Source organism: Carettochelys insculpta, chromosome 17, assembly GCF_033958435.1.
Source record: "Carettochelys insculpta isolate YL-2023 chromosome 17, ASM3395843v1, whole genome shotgun sequence".
Classification (NCBI taxonomy): Eukaryota; Metazoa; Chordata; order Testudines; family Carettochelyidae; genus Carettochelys; species Carettochelys insculpta.
The window spans coordinates 27,357,688-27,384,465 of record NC_134153.1 but is presented as its reverse complement, the minus strand read 5'-3'; the positions used below and the strand labels follow the sequence as shown (position 1 = coordinate 27,384,465).

Genomic DNA, 26,778 nt, shown 5'->3' with positions numbered 1-26,778 from the left:
GAGGGGCGGATCATTCGCAGCCTCCGGTGGCGGCAGCGCCACCGCGGTAATTGCGCGTGTGCGCGCAGCCGTGCGGGGGGGAGTGGGTGATTCGGCGGGTAGCAGCCACGCCTGCCCCGCGTTGAGGGAATGAGGGGAAGTGCTATTTTCAGCGGGAGGGAGCCGTGCGCCTAGCGGACCCCCTGCAACCTGCCGCTTTGCGCGCTCCTCCCGGCCCAGCAGGGGGTTCTCCCCCTTGTCCCCGCTCGGGGCTGCCAGCCCCAGCCCCAGCTCCAGCTCGTGTGCACGGACCCGCGTGCCCCTCCCCCGCCCAACGGCGCAGGGAAGCTTGTTTGCTTGCAACGTGTTGCCCCCGCCTAGCAGCAAAACCCCTCGCCCGGGGATTCAGGAGCTCACCCTCCTCTGCCGTCCTGTCCTGTCCTGTCCCGTCTGCGCTGCGCTGCGCTGGCTTCGTGCATCCTCCCGCCGGCCTGGGGCGGGGGCGTCCAGCTTTTCCCGGCGTGCCCAAGGCGCCGCCTTGCCCTGCTCTCCCGCCGACAGAGGGTGGGAGGGCCGCAGGGGGTTCGCGGCCGGAGCCGGGTTGCCTGCGAAAGGAGAGGAACAGGCCGGCGTTAGGACTCGGGGGACGTCTCTCGCCTCTGCCTCTCTTCCCCCTCCCCCTGCTTCAATCAGTTTGTGCTACTCATCAGATCCGGCTCGCAGCCTCAGCCCGGAGATCCGTCTCCAACTGTCTGATGTACCAATGCAGGGGATGTTTGCCCGGCGCACGGAGACACGGCTGCACCACCGCCGCGGGCAGGGCATGTGAACTCCAATAAAGAATGACCAGGGCGGCCGCGCTTGTCTTGCTGGTGCAGCTGTTGCAAAAAGCCGCGGGGCAGATCTTCCCAGGTGAGTTCCTCCTTCTCCGCGGGTTCTGCAGGAGACGCTGGGCGGATGCGTGCAACTTCCCCGGGGCCTCGGAGCGCTGGCCGCGCGCTGCAGGGTGTGACTCTGGGGCTGGAGTTGCACGCGCATTCAGGCCGGGGTGAACTTTGCCTTTTTGCAGGGATTTGCCTATTTCGCTCCTGGGTGCGGTGGGTTAAATGCCAAAGCCAGAGAGCCGCGCGCAATGCACTGGTTTGCTGCCCTTCCCGCTACCCCTTCCCAAGCTTTATCCTGAAGGCTCGTGGGCTGGAAGGAATAGATTTGTCTCCTCAAAGCCCAGGGGATGGGGAGGAAAAGAGCAAGCCGATTGCAGGTCCTCCAGTATGATGTTTGTCTTCGAAGTCATAATAGTGCCTCAGCAGTACGGTCCCTTTTGCAAGGGGTTAGTGGGATTGCTTTCCTATCCCGGAGACGTAGGGTTTATAAAACACAGCCATTTCCCTGGGGGAGGGGGGTGTTTCTTTAAAAGTTGGGGCTGGTGTGAAATGAAAAGCAACCCTTTTGTGCTTGGAGTCGAGACAGCCGAGTCCTTTTTATAGTAAACAGTTGTTCTGAGTCAAAGGCAAGGCGAGCCTTGGCAGAAATGTGGCACCTCGGTAAGTCATGCCACTGTACCTTTAAACCAAAGTTAGGCATCACTTCTTAGAACTTCAGTGGCAGCTTTCTCTCTTGCCCTCTGGGGAACCTGGAGTTTGACTTCGGCTGGATGGGTGAGGTGCTTGCACTTCTTCTGTCACACTTACCAGGATCTCAGTTATTTTAATCTTTGGGGACTCTGGCTTGGACCAGAAACTGTTGCTTAATAGCAGCTGGGATTCCTTCAAGAGGACAGATGTCTCTTGAGCCAGTTTTCTGCCTCTTTCCCCATTTTACAGGTGGATCAAAATAGAGGGAGTGGGGATGATTTCTTCTTCCCCTTTTCTCTCTCTTTCTGTGGTGTAAAATCAATTTGCTTTTGCTTCTTTAAAAGAAACAAAATCCAAACCCAAACACCTGCCACCACCTCTTCACTGTGCTTTGTTCTGTTGGAGTGTTTAAAATGAGCAAAAACAACTCCCCTTCTCCTTTTTGCCTTTGCGGGCTGGAGATAATGAATCTCTCCAAGTGAGGCTTGATTTTCAGTCCATACCTTCAATGGGGTGCCCAGAACATCTAGATTTAGTGCTCCACATGCAGGGAGGGATTAAGATGCTAAAAGAGCTGGAGTGACTTTTATTTGGCTGCTTGAAGATCTAAATATTGGGCAGCTCAGCGAATAGGGACCGTGCAACCAGACCCATGCATGAGGCTGAAAGAAATGTTTTCACTGTGAAATTGTCCTAAAGAAAGTTTAACGTGGGGAGGGGAGAGCCCCATTCAGTTTGGGGAAGTATAGACTGAAAGCAATCAAAAGCTGTTTAATAATAAATTAGGTTAGATTGCTAGGCAACCACACATGTTATCAGATTTGTTAAAAGCCACTGGGAAATGTAGCTTTGTTAAACAGCTCCCTTCATTAGTAAACTGTATAGGAAATTTATTGTGAGGGTTTTATTTTATTTTATTTTCAAATACCAATTTTTAATGTCTGGCATGAATATAATTTCAGAAGAGATAGGATGGGGGTTGACACAACGGGGGTAGATCCCAGGCTTGTGTTCCCTTTTGATGAATCATTTAGTTTGCATGCTTAGACAAACACCCATCTTTTACTAAAATTGAGAACTCTTTCCAGCAAGGGAGATGCAGGCATTGGAGAGAACAAATTGTGACATAAAAAGCGCAGAGCAAATTCAAGTGTACTGAAAGCAAATGGCTAATCCTTTCTAAAGCAGGATGGAAATACTCCATTCTCACTAGCAGCTAGTGTTTGAGCTGCCGGATTGTTAATATCAACTTTCACCTCTCTCTCTAATGCCTGCCTTCCTATTCAGAATGACAAAATGACTTCATTTATACGTATAAATATGACTGCTGAGCTGTTTCAGTTTCTGAGGTTATATGGGAAGTGTTGCCTGTTTTAGATTACATTCATTGGCTGAGCTTTTAATGACCTGTAACCAATTTGGATGGCTAATATACTGATGATAAAAGCAAATATGCAGAATGTCCACTCACCCTGCACCTCTGCTGGATTTCAATTAAGGATCAAGTTATTTGAAAGATTCCCTCCATAGTAATCCGACACTTTTGTTGTCTTCCATCAGATGGTGCTGTATCCATAACTATCAAGCTGAAAATACCTCTTGACTACTAGCTGAATATTTTTTAATGCTTAATGTGTTTGTTCAGTAGCCTTTTGTTAAACATTCTGAAAAGTCATTGTGCAAGAAATTGGCTTCTCTTATTCCACCCCCCACCCCGAATGGTAACATGTAAAAAGTGTTCCTAGGCACTTTCCCTTGCTGCACTGTAAACTTGGTATCAGAAATGTTTGTGGACATGTAACAAATTGATACTGGTTTCCTGCTTGTCCTACTTGTTTGATACTGGGAGGCCTTTTTTAATACTCTTTGGCCCTTGTCTTAAGGCAGCTGTTGGTGTTGCGCTAATTTGTAACATTTTCCCTCCCTCCTTTTCCCTCACCAATTATTTTTAGTTGCACACAATTTCCAACACATCTTATTTATAACACAGCAAATCTGCTCTTGAGGTTTTAATCTCTCTTCTTGCTGTAGCTTCCAAATCTAATGGTTTATCTACTTTTCCTTAGAATACACAGCAGTAAAATCCCAAGTACCTCCAGTAATTCCTGATCCCATTCCCGAAGACAAGGGACTTCCCATTGCAATAGGTGTGTGTGCATGGCACATTTTCTTCTTCCTTCTAACATAAGGATTTATCTTTACAAGTGTCTTGTGCTACTGGATGATCTCATCTTACTGCCTGTGCAGAGCTACATCTTTGAAATAACATTCAGGGAAAAGCCGGGACAATAGGTTGCATTGGGAGTGTTCCCCTGAACACAATGGCCACATTAGTTTGACACTGTTGTTTGTCTTGGTCGCAATGTTGACTGTATCGCAGATGTCCTTCCTTGTACCTTGCTTCCCTGTAGTGGAGCTCTTTAGCATTTAGGTATGTCCAAAGTGGATGTTTGTAAAGATTGCTGCCAGATCATAAAACCAAAATAACAAATGATGTATTCAATATGGTGTATGTGGGGCAAGTAAGAAGGGGTGTGGCTGGAGAGAGATTTAGGACATTTACTAGCAGATATTGTCATTAGTAAATTGGCAGAGAAAAATGGATTTTACAGCATAAGCTACTCTATGTGGCAATTGTTAACAATGTAGCCATTTAACTCGCTAATCACTTCCCACTCCCTCTGGGGAACTGTTAGCAGCACAGTTCAACTTTATATTCGTTCCTGGCTGGCTTGAATCTTGAGTCCTAATAAACGAACAATTAATGTTAAACCAGGTGCTGTTTCCACAGCCACTATAAAAAGCCTCTGTGTGGTAAAGCCCTGCCAGTTCTCAACCTCTGCCCATTTTGTGGCTTTTGCAAATACCCATCCTCATCCACACCCTCCTCTCACCTGTTTCTTTCATTTTAAATTGTGGAATCCTGCAGTGTCCTCCAGGTATAGTTCCAAATCCCTGTAATTTACAATAATGGTATAGGAATGGTTTTGGATGATTACTATAGAATACTGCAGCACCTTCTTTTCAATAAGGCATCATGCTCTGATACTCTGGAAACCAATGTGGTGCCAGAGATGAGGCTATGAAGCTTTTTGGAATTATAGGTTGGGTTTGGGACAAGAATTGTTTCTTATTGGGAAAAATCATATTGTGTGTAAAATCTCTTAATGAAAGAGAAGAACGAGCATATCAATTTATTTTCCTGTCTACTTAGCCGTTAAGGATTAATCGCTAGCTAGATCAGTGTGTTTTCATAATTTTCCCTTTACTGCTTTTTGACTCATTATTATTATTATTATTTTGTTATATTTATTAGGAATATTCTCAGCTGTTCTGACTGGTATCTTTTCTGCTGCTGTGGTTATTTTACTATCTCATTAATGAAGAGGTAGAAAAAAAGAACAATTGGCAGTTGTTACTTTTTGGCTGAATGGGACACTGAATATAGACAGGTGGGTGATCTTATGACTTTAGTGTTAGAACTTTTTAACCATAGGGTTAAATATGCATCTTTTACTCTGTTTTGAAATCAGTGTTGGCATTTCTGACTATCAGACTAGAGGTGTTTAAAGTCAGGCACCCAACATTTGAGGTGACTTGAGTTACTTGTCTGAAAAATAAGACTAATACCTGCCTATAGTATTCCAGAGAGAGGTGTTCCAAGTTGTCATCAATATTTGCAATGCCTTTTGTGATCTGTGGCTTCAAGGAATTGTAGGAGTATGTAGGCTTATGAAAAATATTGGTGCTATCTGTAATAGGAAGCAAAGTGATGTATCTCCCCAGAAGTCTTTGGATGCAAGCAGTTCCAAAACTGTTGCCTTAACTTTCTACAGCTGGATGATTTGAACTCTTGCATGTCAGTGTAGCTACAGATTAAAACTTTCTGTTCAGCACACCACTGAAAGTCAGGTCTGGATTGCCCAATGCGAGATTCTCTGAGTATTTCATATGGTGGCTTGGAAATTGTGAGTTTCACTTCTGTGAGGTGTACAGCTTTTTCATTAAATGTGTTTGACATGAACTGGCCATTTGGTTAAAAGTCTGGGGGGCAGGGAGGGAGAGGGGATGGAGGCATGTTGGTCTGTAACTTCAAAACCAACAAGCAGTCTGTTATCACCTAACAAATTTATTAGGTCATGATATTTTGTGAAAGCTCATGACCTAATGAATTTATTAGTCTGTAAAGTGCCACACGACTTGTCTTTTGCTTGTAGTTCCAGAGCAGACTACATTGTATCCCAATTTACTGTGATCGTAGAAATGATTCTGGGAAGAACAGATTGGCTCACTTAAACTGGAAGACCTTTAATCACAGAATTTCTTTTCCCATTGAATTGTTCTTCTCTTCCGGTTCTATAACTTTGGCTAAACTTCACTGTGGTAGCTTCTCGCAGGTGGAAAGGCTGCCAATGCAGCCGTGTTCCCTCTAATCTTTCCATCCATGTGGAATAAATTTTGTTGCATGCACAGAGATGTGTGAATGTGCACCACCAGGAGAGAAACAAACCGGGCCGTGAGCACTCTGCTAATCAGCTCAGTGGCATTTGCATGTCTCATGGCTCACACAGCTGACAAGGAGCACTGCCTTGCATTGCCAAGAGTAGCCTCCATTTTCCCAATGCCATTCACCCTCCACCTCCTTGCTCGCTTCCTGGAAACACTGTAGAGCCCACACTCTCACTGTTGAAGACTTATGTGAATGGTGAATGGGTCTGTGCCCGTAAATAAAGGCATCACAATCTGTCCCTCTGTCTTTTTTGCTTGGTGTAATTATGAGGTAAACTCCTGGTGCTGCTGCTGTTCCTCATGGCAAAATCTCAGGAATGTTTCTCAGTGGTAAAGAGACAGTTCCTGTCTTAATCAGGTCATACATCTTTTAATCAGCCCTATGTATTTTTAATGTCTGATCAATGCATGCTATCTGTCAGATTCTTGTTCTGAAATATGGGATAGACTGTGGACTGGGTCTTTGGCCATTACGCGTTTTAAAGAGAGATTCTGATGACTCAGTTAAGGCATTTAAAATTCTTTGAAGATCTGACTCATTAAGTGCTAAATGTTGTTTATCTAGCGTAGCATTGGGGAACCAGAAGAGTGAGGGCAGCATAGGTCTTATGCACCTGTGAGGAACATGTAGCAAGCAGAGAAGCAGAAAACTCCAGTGAGAATGAGCCCATATGACAACTAGTCTCCTGTGGGTTTCTGTTTTTCCTTTTTAATTAGTCCCTATAAATTAATTCAGGGCCAGCCACTTGATTTCTTGTTTCCTGCTGGGGCTGTAGGCTTGGGACTTTAAGTAGAATCCCAATGAATTCTTGTCTCACAGTTCAGAGTGGAGCAGTGATTATAAAAGGATTGAGCTTCTGAGCTAGTGCATGGATTTTAAGGGGGTAGAGCCATGCTCTATCTGTGGGTGTTTTGAATTCTCTCTTCCGCAGCATTTGATGGCTGCTGATGTGTGTGGTATGCACAGCTCAGTGAAGCTGCTTGAACAGCCTAAAGTTCCTGGCTGAATAAAGATGTTCACAGAAGATACTTTGAGCATTCACTTTATGAAAAGTATCCGTTGCTTTGCACTTCTCTGTCAGATGAAATTTCTTCAGATCTGACTTCACAAAGGAAACAGTGGAGTTTACCATGTCAGCTTCTCATTTACAGCCTTGTTGTGATCTTGGATTCGTGCCAAGGTGTAGTGGTGATATGTAACATCTCAGGCAAAAGCTCCTGGCTGTGAGTTGGCTGCAACCAGTGCTTCTAAAGGCGTACATGGAACAAAGGTGGATTGCTAGCCTGCCTGACCTCCCTAAGGTTGTAAAGCAAAACTTACTGTAGTGTTATCTTGGGCTCTGATCCTTTTCTCTTCTACCTGAAATCAGTGTGTGTGTATGGGCGGGGGGTGTAGGAGGAGGAAATTCCTTTGATTTCAACCTCTGCATTTTACTTTGGATGCCTTTGCTAAAATTTCTTGCTTTTGACTCTTACGATCCCGTAAGTTTAGGATTTGTTGTTGTTTAACTGATTTATGTCACAAACCACAAGAATAAAGCCAGGTCCTCCAGTAGTGCAAGCAGAAGACCCATAGATGGAAAGCGTCCCACAGATGTGCAAACAGGATGACTGTATTTCACTCATTGGTCTGCAGGGTGGTTCTTCCTTGGTCAGAATGCGGATGAGAGGAGTGAATTTTCATAGGGAGCATGTGAATAAGAGCTACCTAGCAGAGACAGGAGATGGGATTGAGGTAACGGACATGCCATAGACATATGTTATGCTGGTATTGCAGCAGCATTCACTGCAGGACTAAAAGGAACATTCTCATCAGTCTGATGGGAATGGGTTCCCCCCATGATGCTCCATTTCTTCAGCAAGCAGATTTGTTACCATGCATCCACTTACTTGTTTATTTTGTGTTTACTGTATGGTTTGAGGGGGAGTTAACTGCTCTAATAGGGGCAATTTTTACTTTGGAAGTTTTGTAAGCCCTGTGACAGAGTCAGGTAACTCTGACATGCCTGTGATTCTTTTTTTGATCCCTTTTATCTTAAATCAAGGTATACAGCCATCATTAAAACCTAAAATGTGTTGCTGTAGTAGTTACATACCATCTAACCTCGTGAGTGGAGTTGCTCCTTTTTTCTCAACAAGGCATGTGCATGGGCATATCCCCACCCTGCCCACAAGTCAGTTTCTAAAAGTTCCCCTGCTGTGGGTATTATTTGTTCTTTCCTAACAACAATGGAACGCAAACCATGAACCTTATTTCTTTTTTTTAGGGTTTTCCATGGAAAACTTCCTGATTGTTTACGAGCTCCTTTGATTTAGGCAGTGTTTCCCAAATGGTGTTCCCAAAGTGAAAATAAAGGTTCTGCAAGAAAAATTCCATTACAATAAATTTTTATGATTTAAAAAATAATTAATATTTAAGCATTTGAGTTTTATTTAAAACCATTTTCATTTTTGTTTGCCACAAGTGTCCCAGTGTAATGCCCACTTAGCCAGAGAGTGGGGACAATGATGTCACGTCTCAGTGCTGCATGTGCAGTCACTGGTGCGATTGCCTGTTATATACCACCGTAAATCCCCATACTCGCTTTCAGGGAGGGTGGATCATGTGGCTGAGTGACTATGAATATAGTATAGTTGTGTGATTTCTTGTATTTGAAAATTTAACCATGACAAATATAAATTGACTAGGAATCAGGGGTCAACAGCCTGCAGCTCTGCAGCTGCGTGTGGCTCTTTAAGGAGCCATTTGCAGGTCCTATCGCTGACACCTCCGCAGCTCCCTGCCCTGCTGCCACTGAGACAGTTGACTAAAACCCCTATTTATGTGATTTTTTGACTTGTGCGTTACTTGGATTAATGTGAGTCAGAATCGTGAGTGATGGTGAGATCCCTCCATTTGTGGGAGCCGGGAAACTGGCCACTGCTGCTGCACTGGTCAGTTTCCTGGCTCCAAGGAGTGGTGGGGAGCTGGGAGCCAGGCTGCCACTAGGTTCACATCTCCCTACCAGTACTAAGATCTGGGAAACTGGCCAGCGCAGCAGTGCCAGTCAGTTTCCCAGCTCCTGCAAGTGGAGGGGAGCTGGGAGCCAGGCTGCTGCCTGGTTTATGGTTCCTTGTCAGTGTCAGGGTCTGTGAACCTGATCTGCACAGTAGTGCTGGTCAGTTTCCTGGCTCCCGCGACTTACACAAAATTTGACTTACACGTGGTTACCCAGGAATGCAACCCACGTGTAAGTTTGGGGTTTACTGTAGAACTAGATTTAATTGGTTTACAGGGTGGCAGGAGGGGATCCGTCCATGAAACCAGCTGAATTTAGTTCCATTATTTCAGTGGCAGCAGGGCAGGGAGTTGCAGAGAGCCACTCGCTTGAAAAGTAGCCAGGGTGCAAATTCTGTTTTTGTTTTTTGTGGTTTTTTTTTAATAATTATCCTTACTTATTTGTGGTCTACTTCTTCAGCTCTAAATATAATTGTTATTATGAGGTCCTCAGAATTCTTTTGCCTTTAAAAGGGTTCTGTGGCCAAATAAAATTGATAAACACTGATTGAGAGGGTCATACAAACCAGTGGTTGGGTCTGTTGAGACCGACCTGCCTCTGGTTGACAGGCTGAGTCAGCACATTAGCCTAGCATCTTCCCATAGGTCCTACAACATGATGTACTGTCTCAACATGATGATGACCATGTGATCATTCCTTTCTTTTGGGCCGTGTCTACACTAGCCCAGAATTTTGAAATGGCCATGCAAATGGCTATTTGGAAGATTACTAATGAAGCGCTGAAATACATATTCAGCGCCTCATTAGCATGCAGGCAGCTGCAGCACTTTGAAACTGCCGCGTGGCTCATGCAGATGGGGCTCCTTTTCGAAAGGACCCTGGGAACTTCGAAATCCCCTTATTCCGATCTGCTTTTGAAAAGGAGCCCCATCTGGACAAGCCGTGCGGCAGCGAGCCATGGCAATTTGGAAGTGCCGCGGCTGTGTGCATGCTAATGAGGTGCTGAATATGTATTTCAGCGCTTCTTCAGTAATCTTCAAAATGGCCATTTGCATGGCCATTTCGAAGTTTTGGGCTAGTGTAGATGTAGCCTTACAGTAAGAGCTGAAGGAACCATTCCTAGCAAATACCTTATTTGGTAAAGATGTCTTTTTCTATTTGTGAACTAGCTACAAACAAAATGTATTTTTCCATGTATATTTCATGCTGTGGGAGTCCCAAAGTCCAGAATTAGTTTTGGGCCCCACTGTGTTATGGGTTGCACAAAGATGTAAGAGAATCTGGTGTCTGTACTGAATTGTGTATGACCTAAACATACATATAAGAGAGAAAGAGAGAGCATGGCAGAAAGAGGGGCAACATACCAGGAAAGCAATTTCCCCCCCGCCTCCTTCCACATGGCAGTCTGAAAAGAACTTTGAAGGTCAATATACTGGTTTGTCATCTGGCTCTATGGCTCCTGGACATAGAATGAATCAAAGCTGCCCCCCTGGAGAAAGCTCTTTGATGGCAGCAATACTCTGGTTCAGAGATCTTCTCTGCATTCACGTATTAAGCTGTTTTTCACTTTCCATTGGTGTGGTAGATAATTGCAGCACCCAGCTGAGGATCTGATGTAGTTTGCTGTATCTGAGGTGGAAGGATAAAGCTAGGTGGCCGGTCTGTAGGATCAGTAACCCTGCCGTGATTCTTGACTTTGCTGTTTTGCCAGAGGGCCCCTACCTTCATATGTTCGTCCCTGTTATGGGCTTCTGCACAACCAGTGCCCCCAGCGTGGTGACTGAATGCTGCTTGGCAGCCTTGCTGTCCACAAGGCAATTCAAGCAAAGCAATATGGGGGGATTGAGAAGGGGATGAGCTAATAGGAAAATTGACAGAAGAAATTATACTGAAGGGGGTCGGCTGAAGAGGACCAGAGAAGGTAGGAAGTGAGGCTTGCAGCAGAGAGACTTCAGGGAAAGAGACATAAGAACGGCCATGTTGGGTCTCATCAATGGTCTATCTACCCCAGTGATGGCCATGTTAGGTTTCACCAATGGTCCGTTTATTTCAGTATCCATTCTTATGACAGTGGCCAATTTCACATGCTTCAGAGGGAATGAACAAATAATGATCAAGTGATCCATCCCAGGCTGTCCAGTCCCAGCTTTTGGAAAAGGGGATGTGGACACTTCAGAGCTTGGGTCATATCCCTGCCCATCCTGGTGAACTTATCTAGTTCTTTGTGGAACTCTGTTACAGGCTTGGCCTTCAAGGGGAACCACCAAAAAAAAAGGGGTGGGGGGAGGCGAACAAATAGTGTCCAGGGTTGTGAAATGACAGAATATGAACTAGATACTGTTCCTGGGGCTCAGGGATTCCAAGGGTGACTCCTGCCCCAGCGTCTGATGTCTTTTTGTTTATGTGCTATTCAAAATTATTTGACAAATGATATATTTGAATAATTTTTTGACATGTAGGTAGAAAGTCAAGCTGTGGGGATAATCTTGAACACAAATCACATTGTACTATTGCTGCTCTCTAATTGGGTGAGCTTATCTCCTGGAATCAGGTTTGTGCTGCGACTGTTCATGTTTACAAATTCATAATTCACTTTGCAGGAACAGTCTTCATTATTTGCTAAAAAAAGGGGCTGCCAACAAACTTGTTTGCTAGGATAATCATGGCAAACAAAGACAAAAACATCTTGAGCACAGCCGAAGCGAATTCGCTTCTTGTTTTTTGTTTTGGTGTTTGCTCAGCTCTGTTAATACTCCTGTGTTTATGCCATAGTTGCGTGATGTGATATTTTCCAGTAATGATTAAGCACGAACATGTAAATAGCAAAGAGCTGATTTAGTATTTACACGCTTTGACTGCTGCATTATCTGGGTTCCTCTCTGTACTCAAATAGGTCATTGTAATAGTAGCATAATTGAAGACCTCAGTGGATCCTTCTTTTCTATTCTCTGAGGACTGTGCCAGCCAGCCCAAGTATGAGTGTATAGCACTGGATTGCAGCCCATAAAATTAAATGTCTTGAAGGCACTCTGCCTATCGGGGAAGGGACTGCTTTTCCCTGTTCTCTAAACCTGCCCCCACAAAATAGCAAATGTTACGTTTGAGACAGACAGTTTTGGTCCCACCAGGACTTGGCATAACATTCTGATCAGAAACACCCATTGGTCAGTGGCTTCCAGTTTTCTGCCCTCTGGCTCTATGTTGCAGCTGCTTGTTCCCAGCACTGACTCATTCCCTTTAGAGGAGAATGGATGTTGCTGCAGGAGCACTAAGCCTGTTGCTTGCGGTCAGCTTGTGAAAGCACAGAGGGTAACCAGGCAGCGATGGTTGTTACGCCCGACAGAAATCCAGATACACTGCAAACAACTGCCATAGATACACACAGTTGTTGCCAGAGATTCTGCCTACTTGTACGCTCCCTGGTTAAAAGGGACCCAACATTAAGCTTTTGTGAACATAAGCTTTTATAAAATCCTAGACCGATAGAAACGTTTCCAGAAATGAAATAATTTCCAATTCCAATAGTTTTCTCTTCACTGACATTTCCTCTGCCCTGACTGAAATCAAAGTATTACACCACTAAGAATCTGACACTTAAGGAACTATCCCCTGTAGAAGCTAATAGGAAAAGGTGAGCTTCCCTTCAGGTTTTATTTTAACAAAGTCTGTAGCAAGAGTGGGTAGGGTTTGATTTGTATTTTTTTATGATTTTATGGCTAATATCAATGTTTATCATTTAAATATTTTGATTTACATTTTTCACAGTTCTGGAAAATAAGTGGTGGGTCAGATGATTATTTAATGACTGTGTATTTTGAGATTAAAAGAGTTAAACCTGCATGATTGTTAAGGAACAAATTATCAATATCATCTGCCAAAATATATGAAGTAAATATCCTTAAATCAAACTCGAAGTTCTACAGCAGCATTGTTTCCTTATTTGCCTTGTACAGTTTATTACAAAAATATTTTTCTTCATGTTGTGTGTGAAATTAACATTTAGCCACAGAAATATTCCCAAGCCTACCTAATAGAATTTATTAAGAGAGTCTATCCTGGTATGAAACTCTGTGTTGGCTCAGAAACCTACACAAATCATGTTTCTTTGTTTCTATTATGGAAGTAGCAGGTTTGACCTCTGTTGTCTGGACTTCCATGGTCTAGCAACATCTGTGGGCTAGCATCCACATGGGTGTTCCCTGGGCTGTAGTGCTCCCAGGGAAGAGCCAGGCTCTGTGCTCAGCAACTCTTCCTCTTGACCTCCCAGAGTTTCAGGAGTGCAGCAAATAGCTCATTTGTGGTGCTCAATCTCAGAGAGCAGGTGGGAGAAGGGGGAGGTAAGAGCTGCACTTGGAGAAAGAGATGGTGTCTGCAGAGCCCCATGCAGGTGCATTCTTTGCCTGCAATCCATAGGGCTCTACAGCCACTCTGTCTTTTCCCATGAACACTCCCATCCCCATTCACCATGTGATCAAGGCCAACCCCTCTGTTGCTGCCAGAGAGTTGCCGTGCAGCCAGGGGCAGTAGAGAGGCCAGTGTTGACCTTCACTGGTCCATCAGATTCCCTGGTTTGGGATCAGTCAGGTCTTGAGGTTGCCAAACTGGGAAAATCCAATCCATCTTAATTTTCTATAGAACCTTGTTGGGGTGATTGCTACTAAACTCTGTAGGATTTAGTATTATAGGGAGAACGTGAAACGGGCTATAGATTGTGGAATTATTATTTCAAAAACAATGGTCCCAAGCTCAGCATCCCAGCTGAAAGGGATGCTAAGAATAATCAAAGTGTGTAAATGATTGGATTTTAGATTATTTTAAAGTATTTTACAAGTAATGTAAGTAAAATATAGTTTTGTGTTTTACAACACCCGATTTTAAGCTTAATGTTTGTCTCTAAAGCAAATATATCTTGCTCTTTCTTTGTTGGTCATTCTGACTCCACTTCATACTTTTCATCAGCTTGTTTGTAACTTCCCCCTTTTTCCCTGCAGCTGCAGGCCTGGCTTGTTGACTGGATTTATTTTCATGACTGGTTCAGGTTTAGAACACTCTGGTTTGGAGTCTGTGATTTGTCTCTCTTAACAACCATGTCTCCTAAACTCCCTGAGAGGGCTCAGCTGGCATTTCTCTTTGGGGGTTGCTGTGCATATTAGCAGAGGTCAGCACATGGCAGAAATCAGCAAAGGGGTGGGACACTCACAGATAAGCAAACATGCTGTCCTTACTGGCACAGATTAACCCTGCATCCTGAAAAAATCAGACATCAGAGAGGAGAGAGGGAAATAGACCCTGCACAATTAATTGCTCTCAAATGAATTTACGAGTTTGGGGGGGAAAAAAACCAAAAAAAACCTGGGAGACTTTGGTGAGGATTTAATACCGATTGAACCTCTCTAATCCAGCACTCTCAGGACCTGATGAGAGCTGGATGACAGAATTTGCTGGACCATGGGAGACCAATGTTGGCTAGCAGCATTACTAACTCTTCATTTGTTTACAGGGCCCTTAGAAGACATTAAGGGGGAAACAGCACAGAAAACTGAGAGCCAGAAATGGTTGCTGGAAATCAAATTTATGGGCCCATGGTAAACATTGCCACATCCATAAGTGGTTGTCTGGCTAAGTAAAATCATCCTGGATTACGGATGTTGCCGGGCAAGAGAGTTCCAGAATAGAGAGTTTCAATCCCTGTAGCATATCTACATGTGTTATTTTGTGTGTGCAATAATATGCCTAGTCTGGAATTACGTGCTCATTTAGTAGAACTCTAAGTTTGAGCAGTGCTTACTGGGCTAGATTGATTGGCTACTTGGTTTGTTCCAGCATTGCTTTGGCTAATTGGTTTGCTCCAGCATGGCCACTGTTATGTTCCAGTTCATTGAGGGAATTCTGTCTAGCAAACATACAAAAAGTTTAGATGCATGATTACAAACAAGAAGACAGGACACAGTATTGCTGCTCTTTAGGAGCATCTAAACTAGGTCTCCCATTTTTATTTTGAAGTTTACATAATTCAGAGGCTGTCTGCACTGATGGGAGGCACTGAAAGATTGGAGGAAAAACAAACATGGTACCAGTTTTCAGAAATGAAGGGAGGTTGCTGGCAGTTAGTATCCCAGGAAGCTAACTTCTATCACTAGCAGACTGAGAGGAAAACAATATTCAACACTTCATTGTGCATGGTGCACGGTTCTTTTGTGAAATGCTGACTATACCCTCTGCTCTCACGGACTTCAGTATTGGTTCAGAGTACCTGACACTTGCTGGGTTGAGCTCCCAGAGAGTAATGGAAGCATTGGCAATAAGCACTATGGGTTTTGAGTAAGTGTTGCAAGGGAAGCCTGATTTGTACTTTGCAATTAAAAAAAAAAAAGTGGACAAAGGGAAAGCAGTAGGTGTATTTCAATTTTAAGTGAAGAATTTGATCCTTACCAATATTTTCACTTATGCAAAGCTATCTATTGGGATGCTGCAAGGAATACACATAGGGTCAGGCCCCATTTGTCATCTTTGTTAATAGTCTGGAAGAAGAAGTAAACGGCGTATTTAATGAATTTTGCCAGATACTTAATTGGAAGGGTTGCACACACTGATGAGGATGGAGAAATAATAACAAGGTGCCTAGAGAGGTTAGAATTATAGACAGAAAATAACTAAATTAGCTCCAGCTGGGGAAAATGAAAGCTACTGTAATATATCCATGGGAAATAAACACTCACTTATATTCAGTGGGTGGGTGTATGGGAACCTGAAATGTTTAATGCTGGAACTTAGATGTGAGAGGGCACAGCAATTTAGATATGACAATGCAGTTAAATTTAGCTGGGAAAAGAAGCATATATACAGTTTTAAAAGGTGTACTCAAGAGGCAAAAATAGTCCTTCTGTGCAGTATATGGTGGTTATGTCACTGCACTTGGGACATTGTCTTCAGCACTGGGAATCATAATGAAATTGGCAAATGAGAAGAAGCTCAGAGTATGTCAAAATGATCCAGGGGCTAGAACTTGTGAGAAAAGATTAAAAGGGCAAACGCTGTTTAATCTGGCTAAGTAATAACTGTTGGTGGGATGGAGTGGGATAACTTGACAAATATTTGAAAGATCTGAACACACAAGATAGGGGAATTATGTAGTAGGCATGCTGAGTGATAGAATTAACACTGAGCAAGAGAAAATGTAGCCAGAGCATCAGGAAATTCTTGACACTGAAGTGAGTAAGGCTGTGGATGTGATGGAAACACATAAATGGTCCAAACTAACTTTAGACAGCTTGAAAGAGAAGAATATTTAAAACAGGGAACAATCCTGCACTTACTGGGAAATTGGGCTGAAATATTTAATGGGTGTTTATTGTTTCTAACCTTATGCTCTCTAATAGTACTAGGAGGCACCAATGCATGTCTTTTTAGTCATTTGTTTGCATGTTCTAGCTGTTGTTCTTCATATGCTGCTCCCCACCCCTGCAAAAAAGCTAGCCACTTACCATTTTTATTAGAATGTAGACCAGCATCTCTACCTCGTTAATAACCCACCAACAAGAGTAGTTGAATTATGAAGTGAAAAGGCAAATTTAGTGAAGAACTCGTCAGTGTCACTCTTACATTGAGAGGGTTTAGTGGTAGTGAGAGAACCAAATAGCATATAACAAATATAAGGATCAACTGCACCTTACTGCTTTAATTTTGATGCTTAATTTACCTGATCAAAAGTCCATAGAGGACAGTGGGGGTTTGTCTACACAACAAAGTTATTTCAAAAGAGCAGTGGCTATTTTGAAATAACTGTGAGCGTCTGCACAACGCAACTGCTATTTCAAAATAATTTCCAAATATCAGGTACCTTATTTGGAAATTGATAAAACTCATTGTATGAGGAATAATGCATGGTTCGAAATAGGGGCTATGTGTGATAGAGCTTATTTCAAAATAAGCCATAGTGCGTCCAATGGCTCTCTTTCAAAATAGTCTCTCGTGTGTAGGTGCTCTGTTGTGAAATAGATGAGCGCTATTTTGAAATGTATTTTTGCAGAGATGCGCTATTGTGGAAGAACCTATTTGGAATACCTCTTCTGGAGAAGATTATTCAGGAATAACGCTGCTGCATAGACTGCCTGGGAGTGTTTCTTTTTTACATCAGTAGATTATGCATTAAGCCAGTAGTTTCCTCTCTCTATCCATTCATAAATAAATAGGTATCCTACATGCAGACTACATTCAGAAAACATGTATATGCTTAGTGCAGCCTCCTTGTGCATATTTATTATTATAATATCCTCTTCATTAGGTGAGTATGTAGCATATTTTCCCTCATGCTCCCAGTCTCATTTTGTGCATTGGATGGACCTGCTGTAGAGATGAATCAGGGTCCTGGAGGAGGCCATTGGCTCTAAGAGCCCTGTTTCAATTGTTGAAAGACTTGGAAGCTGTGGTTTCAGGGAGGCGAAGATTGCAGGAAGCGAATGGAGAGTTCTTGTGGTGATGGCTAGCAAGTCACTTTAAACCTTCCATGGGTCATCACTTAAGTGTATGTTCATCGTTTTCTGGGCACCTGGGTTGATACCTTGGGGACTGATTTGCAGAAGGGCTGATGTCAGTGGGGGCTGGGCTTTGAACATGAAACTGCTATACAATGCAAGGCACACTGAGGAAACCTAGGTGCCTCAAACTGGGGACCCAAAATTAGTGGATAGTTTTGACTTTCATCTCTTTCTGCCTCAGTTCCCGGCCTGTAAAATGGGGGTGGTGCAGCCCCCCTCCTTGCAGGAGTTTTGGGTAAATTCGTTAGTTAATGCTCATGAAGCACACAGACAGGGGAGTTGACAGAGTTGTAAGTCCTCTGGGTGAGGTGAGGTGAGGTCCCAGCTCTGTCCTGGAAGATGCAGGGCAGCTGGCCCACAGTGTGCTGCCCACTCCAAGCCCTCAGTGTTATCTGGAGCATACCACACAGGGCTCTGGAGGCAATTTCAAGTGCCTGGGGCTCCTGGCCGCTGCTGCAGTGTGGCAGTGGCAGGGAGCCATGGGCCCTTTTGAATCGCCAGGCCCTGGGGCAGTTGTCCCTTTTGCCCTTGCCGCTCAGCCCCGTCAGCAGACCTGCACGTGGTTGCTGTAGAAATAAACGCCCAAGGTAAGCCCCGCAGGAAACAAATCTTTCTTGCTTCAGAACCAGGTTTGACTAGGGTGTGGTATATAAGGCGTGCAACCACACACAGTAATAAGGCTGTGGAATAGCTGCTCTGTCCATCCTCTACTTTGAATGAGCAGGGCTCCTGTGGGGGAAGAAAAAACCCTAGCATGTGAGCATGTAATTAAGCAATGTATTAACGCTATTTAACATGGTGTATTTATATACGATATAATCTAGATTTCTAATATACAAAGGGGTCCTGGTTGTTGTTTAACTAAGAACTTTCTACATGACACCACCTGAGGTGACCGTTTTATACCCTTTACCAACATCTTGAATGCAATTAGTGTCCTCCTGTGTTTTGTTCACCTTATCTGGCCATTGTAGAAAGCTGTAGGGAGAAACCAGGGCTATTGCAATTAAATTGAGTAATTGATTATTCAAATCTCATTAAAGAACAAAAAAAGAGACAAGAAAACGGATTGTGGTGTTTCATCAATTAATTCAAGAGGACTCTTGTCTTCAGAAAATTAACTCCAATTCCTTTTCTATTGTTTTTTGAGCCTTTAAATTATTGCCACAATAAGGAGTACAAATAATGAGTTCTTTCCAAACTTGTCTGTTCTTTAATATCCTCAGGCTCCCAATCTATTTCCTTGATTCTTTTATTGTATTCCCTTTTACGACCACTATGTAATATCCATCCCTTTCTCCTGCGTCCAGTGTATTTCGTGTAATGCCCGTTGTTTGCCACTACATTATATTCTAGAAATGAGCTTTGTTACTGCAGCAGTAGGGTGGGCCTGCATACTCTTCTAAACCATAGCCACTGAATATGCAAATCAGTCCATGTCCTAGGGCCATAAAGGGTGTTGGATTTATTTTAGTATCCCTTTAAATTCTCCTATTTGCTGCAATATCAGCAAGGGCGGAGGGAAAAGTAGAATGGGTCTGACATCAACAATGAAAGCGTTTGTCTGCAACTTTTTTTTTAAATGAGATCTATTGTTCATGGAAAAGAAAATTTTCTCATGACCCCTTTGTTATAGCTGAATATGTTTGTTCAGGTGCTGAGCTGCGCTGTACCTCCTGTGTGCCCCGTGGTTGGTGTAAAGTGGCCTTAAAGCTGGTACCGGTTGAACCTCTCTTGTCTGGCACCCTCGGCACCGGACTTGTGCCAAACAAGAGAATTTGGTGGACCACTTGAGGTCAGTGTTATCCAGCAGTATTACCAACACTTCTACTGCTTACTGGGCTCTTAGGCTACATCTACACAGGCAGCCTCTGTCGACAGGGAAATCTCAAAAGAACCTCCACAGATTGCTGCTACGCACAACTTGCTCTGTCAACAGAGAGCCGCCAGACTGCACTGTCCTCTGGTGACAGAACAGTAGAATGGCAGCTCTGCAAACAGGGCTGCTCAGCAACCTGAAGCCCTCTCTGTTGACGGAAGTGCCCACACAGGCACTCTGTTGACAAAGCATTGTCGACAGAGGCGTTATCCCTGTTTGGATAACGCTGCCAGCAGAACAGCTGACTTCTGTTGACAAACTCTTGATAGAGCAGTTTAGCTGTGTATGGTGACAAGTATCAAAGAGGGAGCTGGGTCAGTCTGTAGCTTCAAGAACAACAAGAAGTCTTGTGGCACCTTATAGACTAACAGATATTATAAAGTGCCACAAAACTTCTTGTTTTAGCTGTGTAGATGCTCTGGAGTTTGTCGACAGAAGCCGTGTTCTGTCGACAGATCGTTGCCTGTGCAGACGCAGCCTTAGAAGACACTGAGGCCATGTCCACATGAGATGCATCTGTCGACTGAAGTTACTGCTGACAAGGAAATCACGGCAGATCCTCTGTTAACAGATTGCATCTGTATACAACTTGCTCTGTCGACAGAGAACTGCCAGACTGCACTGCCCTCTGGTGCCAGGAAGCGGATTTGCAAAGGGGGCTGCATGGCAACTGGAAGTCTGTTGACAGAATGCTTTGTGTGCAGACGCTTCCCAAATCATGTCGACAGAAGGCCCCTTCTGTTGACAAAGCTCTCTAGTGTAGACCCAGCCTGAGGGGTAATTATAGCTAAATAACAGCACAGAACACTGAGAGCCAGGGCTGGTGGCTGGAAACAAAGTTTCTGGGACCACAGGAGCCTTGGTCACACCCATGACCAGTGGTTGTCTGGCTAACTAAAATCATGCCAGATTATGGATGTTGCTGGGCAAGAGAGTTCTGGATTAGAAATGTTCAACCTGTATAACTGGCATGACCCCAATGTAGGGGCAGCCTCTGGTGTTTGTAGAATTGGTATAGCAGCTCTTACACTGCTTCGCTGCTCCTTGCTGGACCTGAACTGCCACTGTTGCTTCTTGGGGTTTGAGGAAGCTTTGTTATGTTTTAGGGGACTCTAGTGAAGATGGGGGCCAGTAATTTTGGTAGCTTCTCTGATGCTTGCAATAGAATAGATCCTTAGGTTATGTCTACATCACACTAAAACACCTGCAGCTAGCCTGGGTCTGCTGACGTGGGCGGTGAGGCTTTACAATTGCAGTGCAGATGTTCAGGTGTGGGCCAGAGCCTGGGCTCTGGGATCCTGTGATGTGGGAGTGTCCCAGATCCTGGACTCCAGCTCGAGTTTGTCTGTGCTTTGATTTTATAGCTTTGCAGCTTGAGCCCGTGTCAGCTGACACAGGCCAGCTGCAGGTGTGTTGTTGCAGTAGCAACATCTCCTAAGGCTGCTGAAGGGCTTGCAGGGGATTAATGCCATCCCATCTCTGCAGATCTGGGTTCAGCGGCAATTTAGGTCACCGCAGAAGTAAAGGTTATGGTGTTCAGATGTGGACAAATCTCCCGAACATTACCACCCATTCACAGGGGCTGAAACTAGGGGCGCCAAGGGTGCGGTAGCTCCCTCTGCTTTGAAGTGGTTTCCATTACATACAAGGTTTACCGACTGGTTGAATGGCTCTCAGCACCCCTGCTGTAAAACTTGTTTGAGCCTCCTGCACCTATTCCCATGTGTCTGATTGCCTTTCCAGCTGGGAGCCCTGCGAATGGAATGGGGAATGTTTGTGCCTCCCAGTCACAGCCAATCTGTGCCCTGGGGAGGCAAAGGAACGGAATAACATGGGGGAATGCAAGTTAGGATAGGAGAAATTTGGGACACGAATATGGTGCTTGACTTTGACCCCCTTCCCTTATTTCCATTGTGGATACATTTTGCTTTTAATTTTAACAGACTAAACATTGACTTGCTTCTGCTGTGTTGAAATGTGCATCATCAACACATCTCTCTTCTAGACAAATTGCCTTAATTCCAAAGAGATCCTGGGGGAAGATGGTAATGTTTACACTAATATTGTATATCACAACTAATAGTTCAAACACATTATCTCTAATACATGTAATTACATGGAGGACAACAACTAAAGAATAATGTTTTCCAGATGAACATGAATTAAGGCTCCCCCCCGACTTTCTTTTCCCAAGTTTCAATTTATAGTACTGTACTTCACCATTAATTAGTCTTTCAGAGTGAAGTCTGTTACATCCTTCTATGTGTTCCCACTGTACCTCGGAGGATCAAACATTTCTCTGACTCATAGTGCTTGGGCTTTGTAATCTCATGGTTGAAAACGAAACCTTGCCTTTCTGTCTAGCTGACTTCAGGTTTTGAAAAAGCAGCCTATTGAACATGGCATGTACCAACTGGGTGAGAAGTGTGCTTCTATGTGAGGCCTCCTCTTTACAAGAATTCCCACACTGCAAAGCAAACCACAGTTTCACCTAGGTAGACAACGTTGAGATTAGGGCATTGGAAGTTCAAAGCGCAAGTCATTGCCATTCTCATTGTTATGTTTAGCAAGTACGTCTTTTTGTGCCTTGCTTTAGCCTTTTGTAAAGAGGACAAATGTTTTTCTACCTCCCAAAGCTATTGGCTGGCACTGATAAAGCACTTTGAGATCTCTGGATGGAAGGGACAATAGGAGTGTAGAGTACTTATTGTCCAGCAGTGGTGAATACTGATTCTTCAGAAGTTACAGGGTCTCTACTGATGACAGTGGCAGCAGATCCAATGAAATCTGTAGTGCTGCGTCTTTGGCCCTGAGACCCATGTAATGCACTCAATTGTGCATATTTTGTGGTGATGGGGATTGTTTTCCTCATCTCAGCTGGTGACCCACTGAAGCACGAAGATCATGTCATTCTCTCGGTACTAGCATGGGCTAAAAGCTGTCTTCCTCAAAGATGGTACCAGTAAACCTACAGAGAACTGGGAGGAGTGGTGTGAGGCTGGTCCTGGAATTTGAGGATGATCTTTGTGTTTATAGAGCTTACTTTAGGAACATACCAATACTGCATGCACACATGGCTCCCCCGTCTCTGTTATCCTCAGACAGCCAAAGCCTGTGAGAGCAAAGCAGCCATGATGTCTGCAAGGGAAGAGCTGACCAACAAGTGGAAGTTGAAAGGGAGGAGAACATAGCTGCCTTGGGATCCATTGGCCAAACAGAGGCAACTTCACAGGAAGAATGTGAGCAGGGGACCAGTGGGGCCCTGTTAAAGAAGCAGGCTGAGCACAGGAGCTTCACTGAGAGACCTTTATGGTGCGTGGGAAATCAGCACGAGAGTGGGGAAGTGGTTGAGGGACCTGAAAGAAACGGAGCTCTCCCATCTCCAGCAGGCGATTCTTGTACTTCCTCTAAAGACATTTAGTCTGAGGGTACTTGTGCATAGTACCCAGAGCTGAGTGTGTTCCCTACATGCATTCCCTCCTGCCCCCAGTGCAGAATAATCTTGTGTCGGGAACTGTAATTAGCTCCACAGGTCTGGGCTGTGCATGGGGATTGCTGCCTGCAGGAACAAGTTGAATAGAGGCTCGTGATACTTTTGCAACATACATATATGCCCATGCTGGGGATACATTTCCAACAAGCCAGAATGCGTTTGGATGGGTGAGGGAGCCCACTTCATCTGAGGCTGATGCATAGCAGGCACTGGCAGCAGATGTGTGTAGGCAGGGCAGATTTTGAGTTTCAGTAGGTTGGCAAAATGTCCTTTGATGAAGGACACAGTGATTGCGAGCGCACAAATGCTGGCAAATGGAAGTTGTGAAAGGCTGTTGAGAATTGATTTTGAGATGAGACCGTGTCTCTAATTTGTGCCTAACATATTTCTACACTGCAGCAAAGAAAAAGGTTAATGCATTTCCTCTGGACATCGAGGTCATTTCTAATGGCCCAAGGTGGTTGTTCTCTGTTTTGTCACAAAATAAACAGAAATTTTGTGTTTCACCATCTACCACGTTGTTCAGAGATGCTCCCTTACAACTCACCAAAAACATGAAGTGTTAGTCTGACATTTGAGCTGCTTCCTCCTTCCTTCCCATTCTGAAAATGACTAGGTAACTTCTATTGTGTCCATATTTCGAACTATATTTTATGTAGTGCAGTACAGATGCCTATAATTAAAGTTGGCTAATGCTTTCCATTTCTTAGACAGTAAGTACAGATAGCCAGTGCTTGTGAAGATGGCTGTCTCTTTCAGGGTTATTGACAATAGGATATATTCATCTCGAGGGGTGAGGGGGGGGGAGGAGAGAGAGAGAGAGAGAGAACTCGTTCTTGTAAATTAATCATGCATATTTAGTCCATAGAAAATACTTTTCCTGGATTTTAGCTGGAGACAGTTGGTTGAGTCACTAGTTCCCAGATGTTTCTTATCTTGCTAGATTTCAGTGTGTTTTGTCAAATATTTGGCTTTGTCGAGCAAGGTGGCATATTTTATTAGTTCAAACTGATATACTGTCTCGGAGCTGTCCGCTTGACACAGAAAGATAATAGAACATGGGGATTACATTAAAATCTCAGGAAAAGCATTTTTAGGGTGGTAGGGAAATTTATTTCTGAAATACTGACATTTCTAATCAGTTAGTTCAGAGCCTGTAGGGCAGATTTGCAAGAAAACTGGGATAGAGTTTCAGAAGAGTCATTTCTGCAAGTCTTACTCAGTTGGGGATACTCAAATCTTTTTACTAGATAAGGAAAAAGTACCCAAGAAATTACTTGAGTAAAAGTGCAGCTGCTTACACTTCTGGATACTTGAACACAATCAAGATGTGATGTGTGTGTAATTTTTCCTCAAGTAGGTTTCCAGAGGGACACTGGTAACTTGTACTTAAGTACATTCCCCCCTAAGCAGCAGCACTTTTACTCAAGTAACTCTTTGGGTACTTTTCCACCTCTCCTTTTTAGAGTCTTGGTGGCTTTTGTTGGTGGAACTAAATTGTGGCTAGGTACATGGGTATTCTGCAAACAGAAAAAAAACAATCTTTGTTAACTTTATGGCTGTTGAGTTAGTGAACTCTGGCTGCTGTTGGACGTCTTCAATACACTGTTTTATTGTGAATGTTTGTGCATGGTGAATGATGTCATTTGCTACGTACATGAGGAAAAATGAAGAAAAAGGTTTTGCGACAGTGTGCTGGGGTGTTCGTTTTCATTTTAATTTCATTTGCTTGTGACCTTAGAAACAGTGGAGAATCTTTTTAAAGTGGAAAAGGAGCATGTTCTTTCACTCCTGGATGTAGAATTAACTAAGGGGAAACTTGGAAAGGGTAAATCACTGTATAATGCCTATAGGTTGTCAATCCAAAGTCCTCTCTCCTCATCCCAGATGCAGTTTCCATATGGTTGCTTTTGGCAGCACCTTTTTTCTATGCGTGTGTGGCTTTGTAATTTTGGTTGCCAGTATTTTGTTTCCATGGCATATTGTCTTTAATATGTCAAAAAAAAAAAACAAAAAACCACAGCCTTATTCTCTGAAACATCTGCAGTATCTTCTATCAGTGACTTCTCCTAATTGATGGTACTGTTTATTAAATTTTGGTTTCCTAACTACAATCCCATGTCTGCTTATGTGTGGTGTTCTGCACGGAGCACATTTAGTAATGATTTTGCAATGCACATTGAAAAGTGGAAATGAACTCTGAAGACCAAGCTAACCTTGCTTCTGCAACAGGGGCAAGTACTGAGGTCTGTACTTACGAGTCTTCTCTTTTGCTCAGCTCTGAATATGTATGTTGGTATTGCCAAATAATATCACATCAGTGGTCTTAGCTGGTCCAGAACCCTGCCTATGAGAGTGGCTAGCATTGGATGCCTTAGATCAGCATTTCTCAACTTTTCTGATAAGAGAGCCTGGCTTGCTACCTTCCTAAACTGTGCAAGGGAAATCTCAGGGACCAGCACCAGTTCATGAGCCAGTCATTAAGAAACACAGCTGTAGAGATCAGTGGAAGAAACCCTTAAGAAATTTTCTCGCAGGAGTCTACAGAATACTCTACATGCAGCATTACTACTTCACTTCTGTAGCCAACCGTGCCGGTGTGAGTGCGCTTCAAGTGTTTGTATTGCCACTTTTTCCTGTGTATGGTTCAGGGCCCTGGCTAATTTTCTTCCAGCACTCTGTGTATTTAGCATGACATCACAAGTCTTGTTCTTTCACCAAAGCTCCAGTAAGGCGTGGGGCTGAGGCAGCCAGCGGCAAGACCGATCAGAGCACGCCATGCCCTCCCCAGACGGTCCCCAAAGCCACCTGGAGTGCGCTGCAGTAGCCTTCTGGTGGTGGGTTAAAGGGCCCACTGCTGCTGCCACTGAGATGGTGGTGGTGATAGCAGCCACACCCCTAGGCCCTTTTCAATCTGTGGGCCCTGGGGAGGTTGTCCCCTTTGCCTCTCCCCTTCACAGGCTTTTCCCAAAATGAATCTTGAAAGCCTTTACACCTCCTGTCCAAGCAGTGTGTGGGTGGGAGGTAGACATCACCCTCACCGAAAAATGAGCTGACGCTGAATTTATTTGTAAAGCCACAGCAGCAAACACTTAAATCTGGTGTTTGTTGGAGAGGGAGGAGGTATGAGGGAAGCAGGAATGGTTGTAAAAATGAGAGAGGAGGGAAGGAACAAGGGGGAAACTAAATGTATAGGCTGGATGTAGTGGATTGGATAATGAGAACGGGAGAACTATTAATTTGTGGTCTTGACATTTTACTATGCAGCTCTGATCGTTATTCGGAAGGGGAATAAGTTCCAGTTACCATTATGTTCAAAGGGAGGCTAGTGCATGTCTCGCTGCCAATCCAAACATAAATCTGAGGTGTCTCCAGCAGGGTGGTTTTTACCAACAGAATATGCAGCTCCACAGGGCACCTGAAAATTTGGGGCACCACTGCGTCTTACTGTCTATCGCCCCTCCTGTTCCATGGCTCTGCTTCCTCTGCAGAGGTGCTAGTTAACTTATAAGTTTGGTGAACAAACAAACAAAAAAAAGCCTGCCAGACCTCTTAGCAGAACATTGAATTTGTGAAAGAGCTCTTCAAGTGGTAATGAAGCCATTTAACAGGCATATGCCAACCCCAGGATATTACTGTCTGTTCCTGAATTTACTGTTAGGAACCAGGCCTTACTGAAAATTTGCTTTAATTTTTTTCATGAGCAAGTTTTTGAAGATTATAAAATCACATCTATAAAAATCATCATCTCCTCCGCCAGGCTGCCATTGAGCACAGGAGCACCAGTTTAATAGTACTGTCTAGGGCC

General features: G+C 44.0%; 1 protein-coding gene across 1 annotated transcript in view; it reads left to right on the top strand.

Annotated features, from left to right (window-relative positions):
* Positions 1-758: 758 nt before the first annotated feature.
* The window catches only part of PTPRT (protein tyrosine phosphatase receptor type T), a 700,719-nt gene continuing 674,699 nt past the window's right edge, over positions 759-26,778 (top strand). The window contains exon 1 of the mRNA XM_075011494.1: positions 759-891. Coding sequence (XP_074867595.1) covers positions 822-891 — 70 coding nt within the window. The 5' untranslated portion in view covers positions 759-821. The remainder of the gene's footprint in view (positions 892-26,778) is intronic.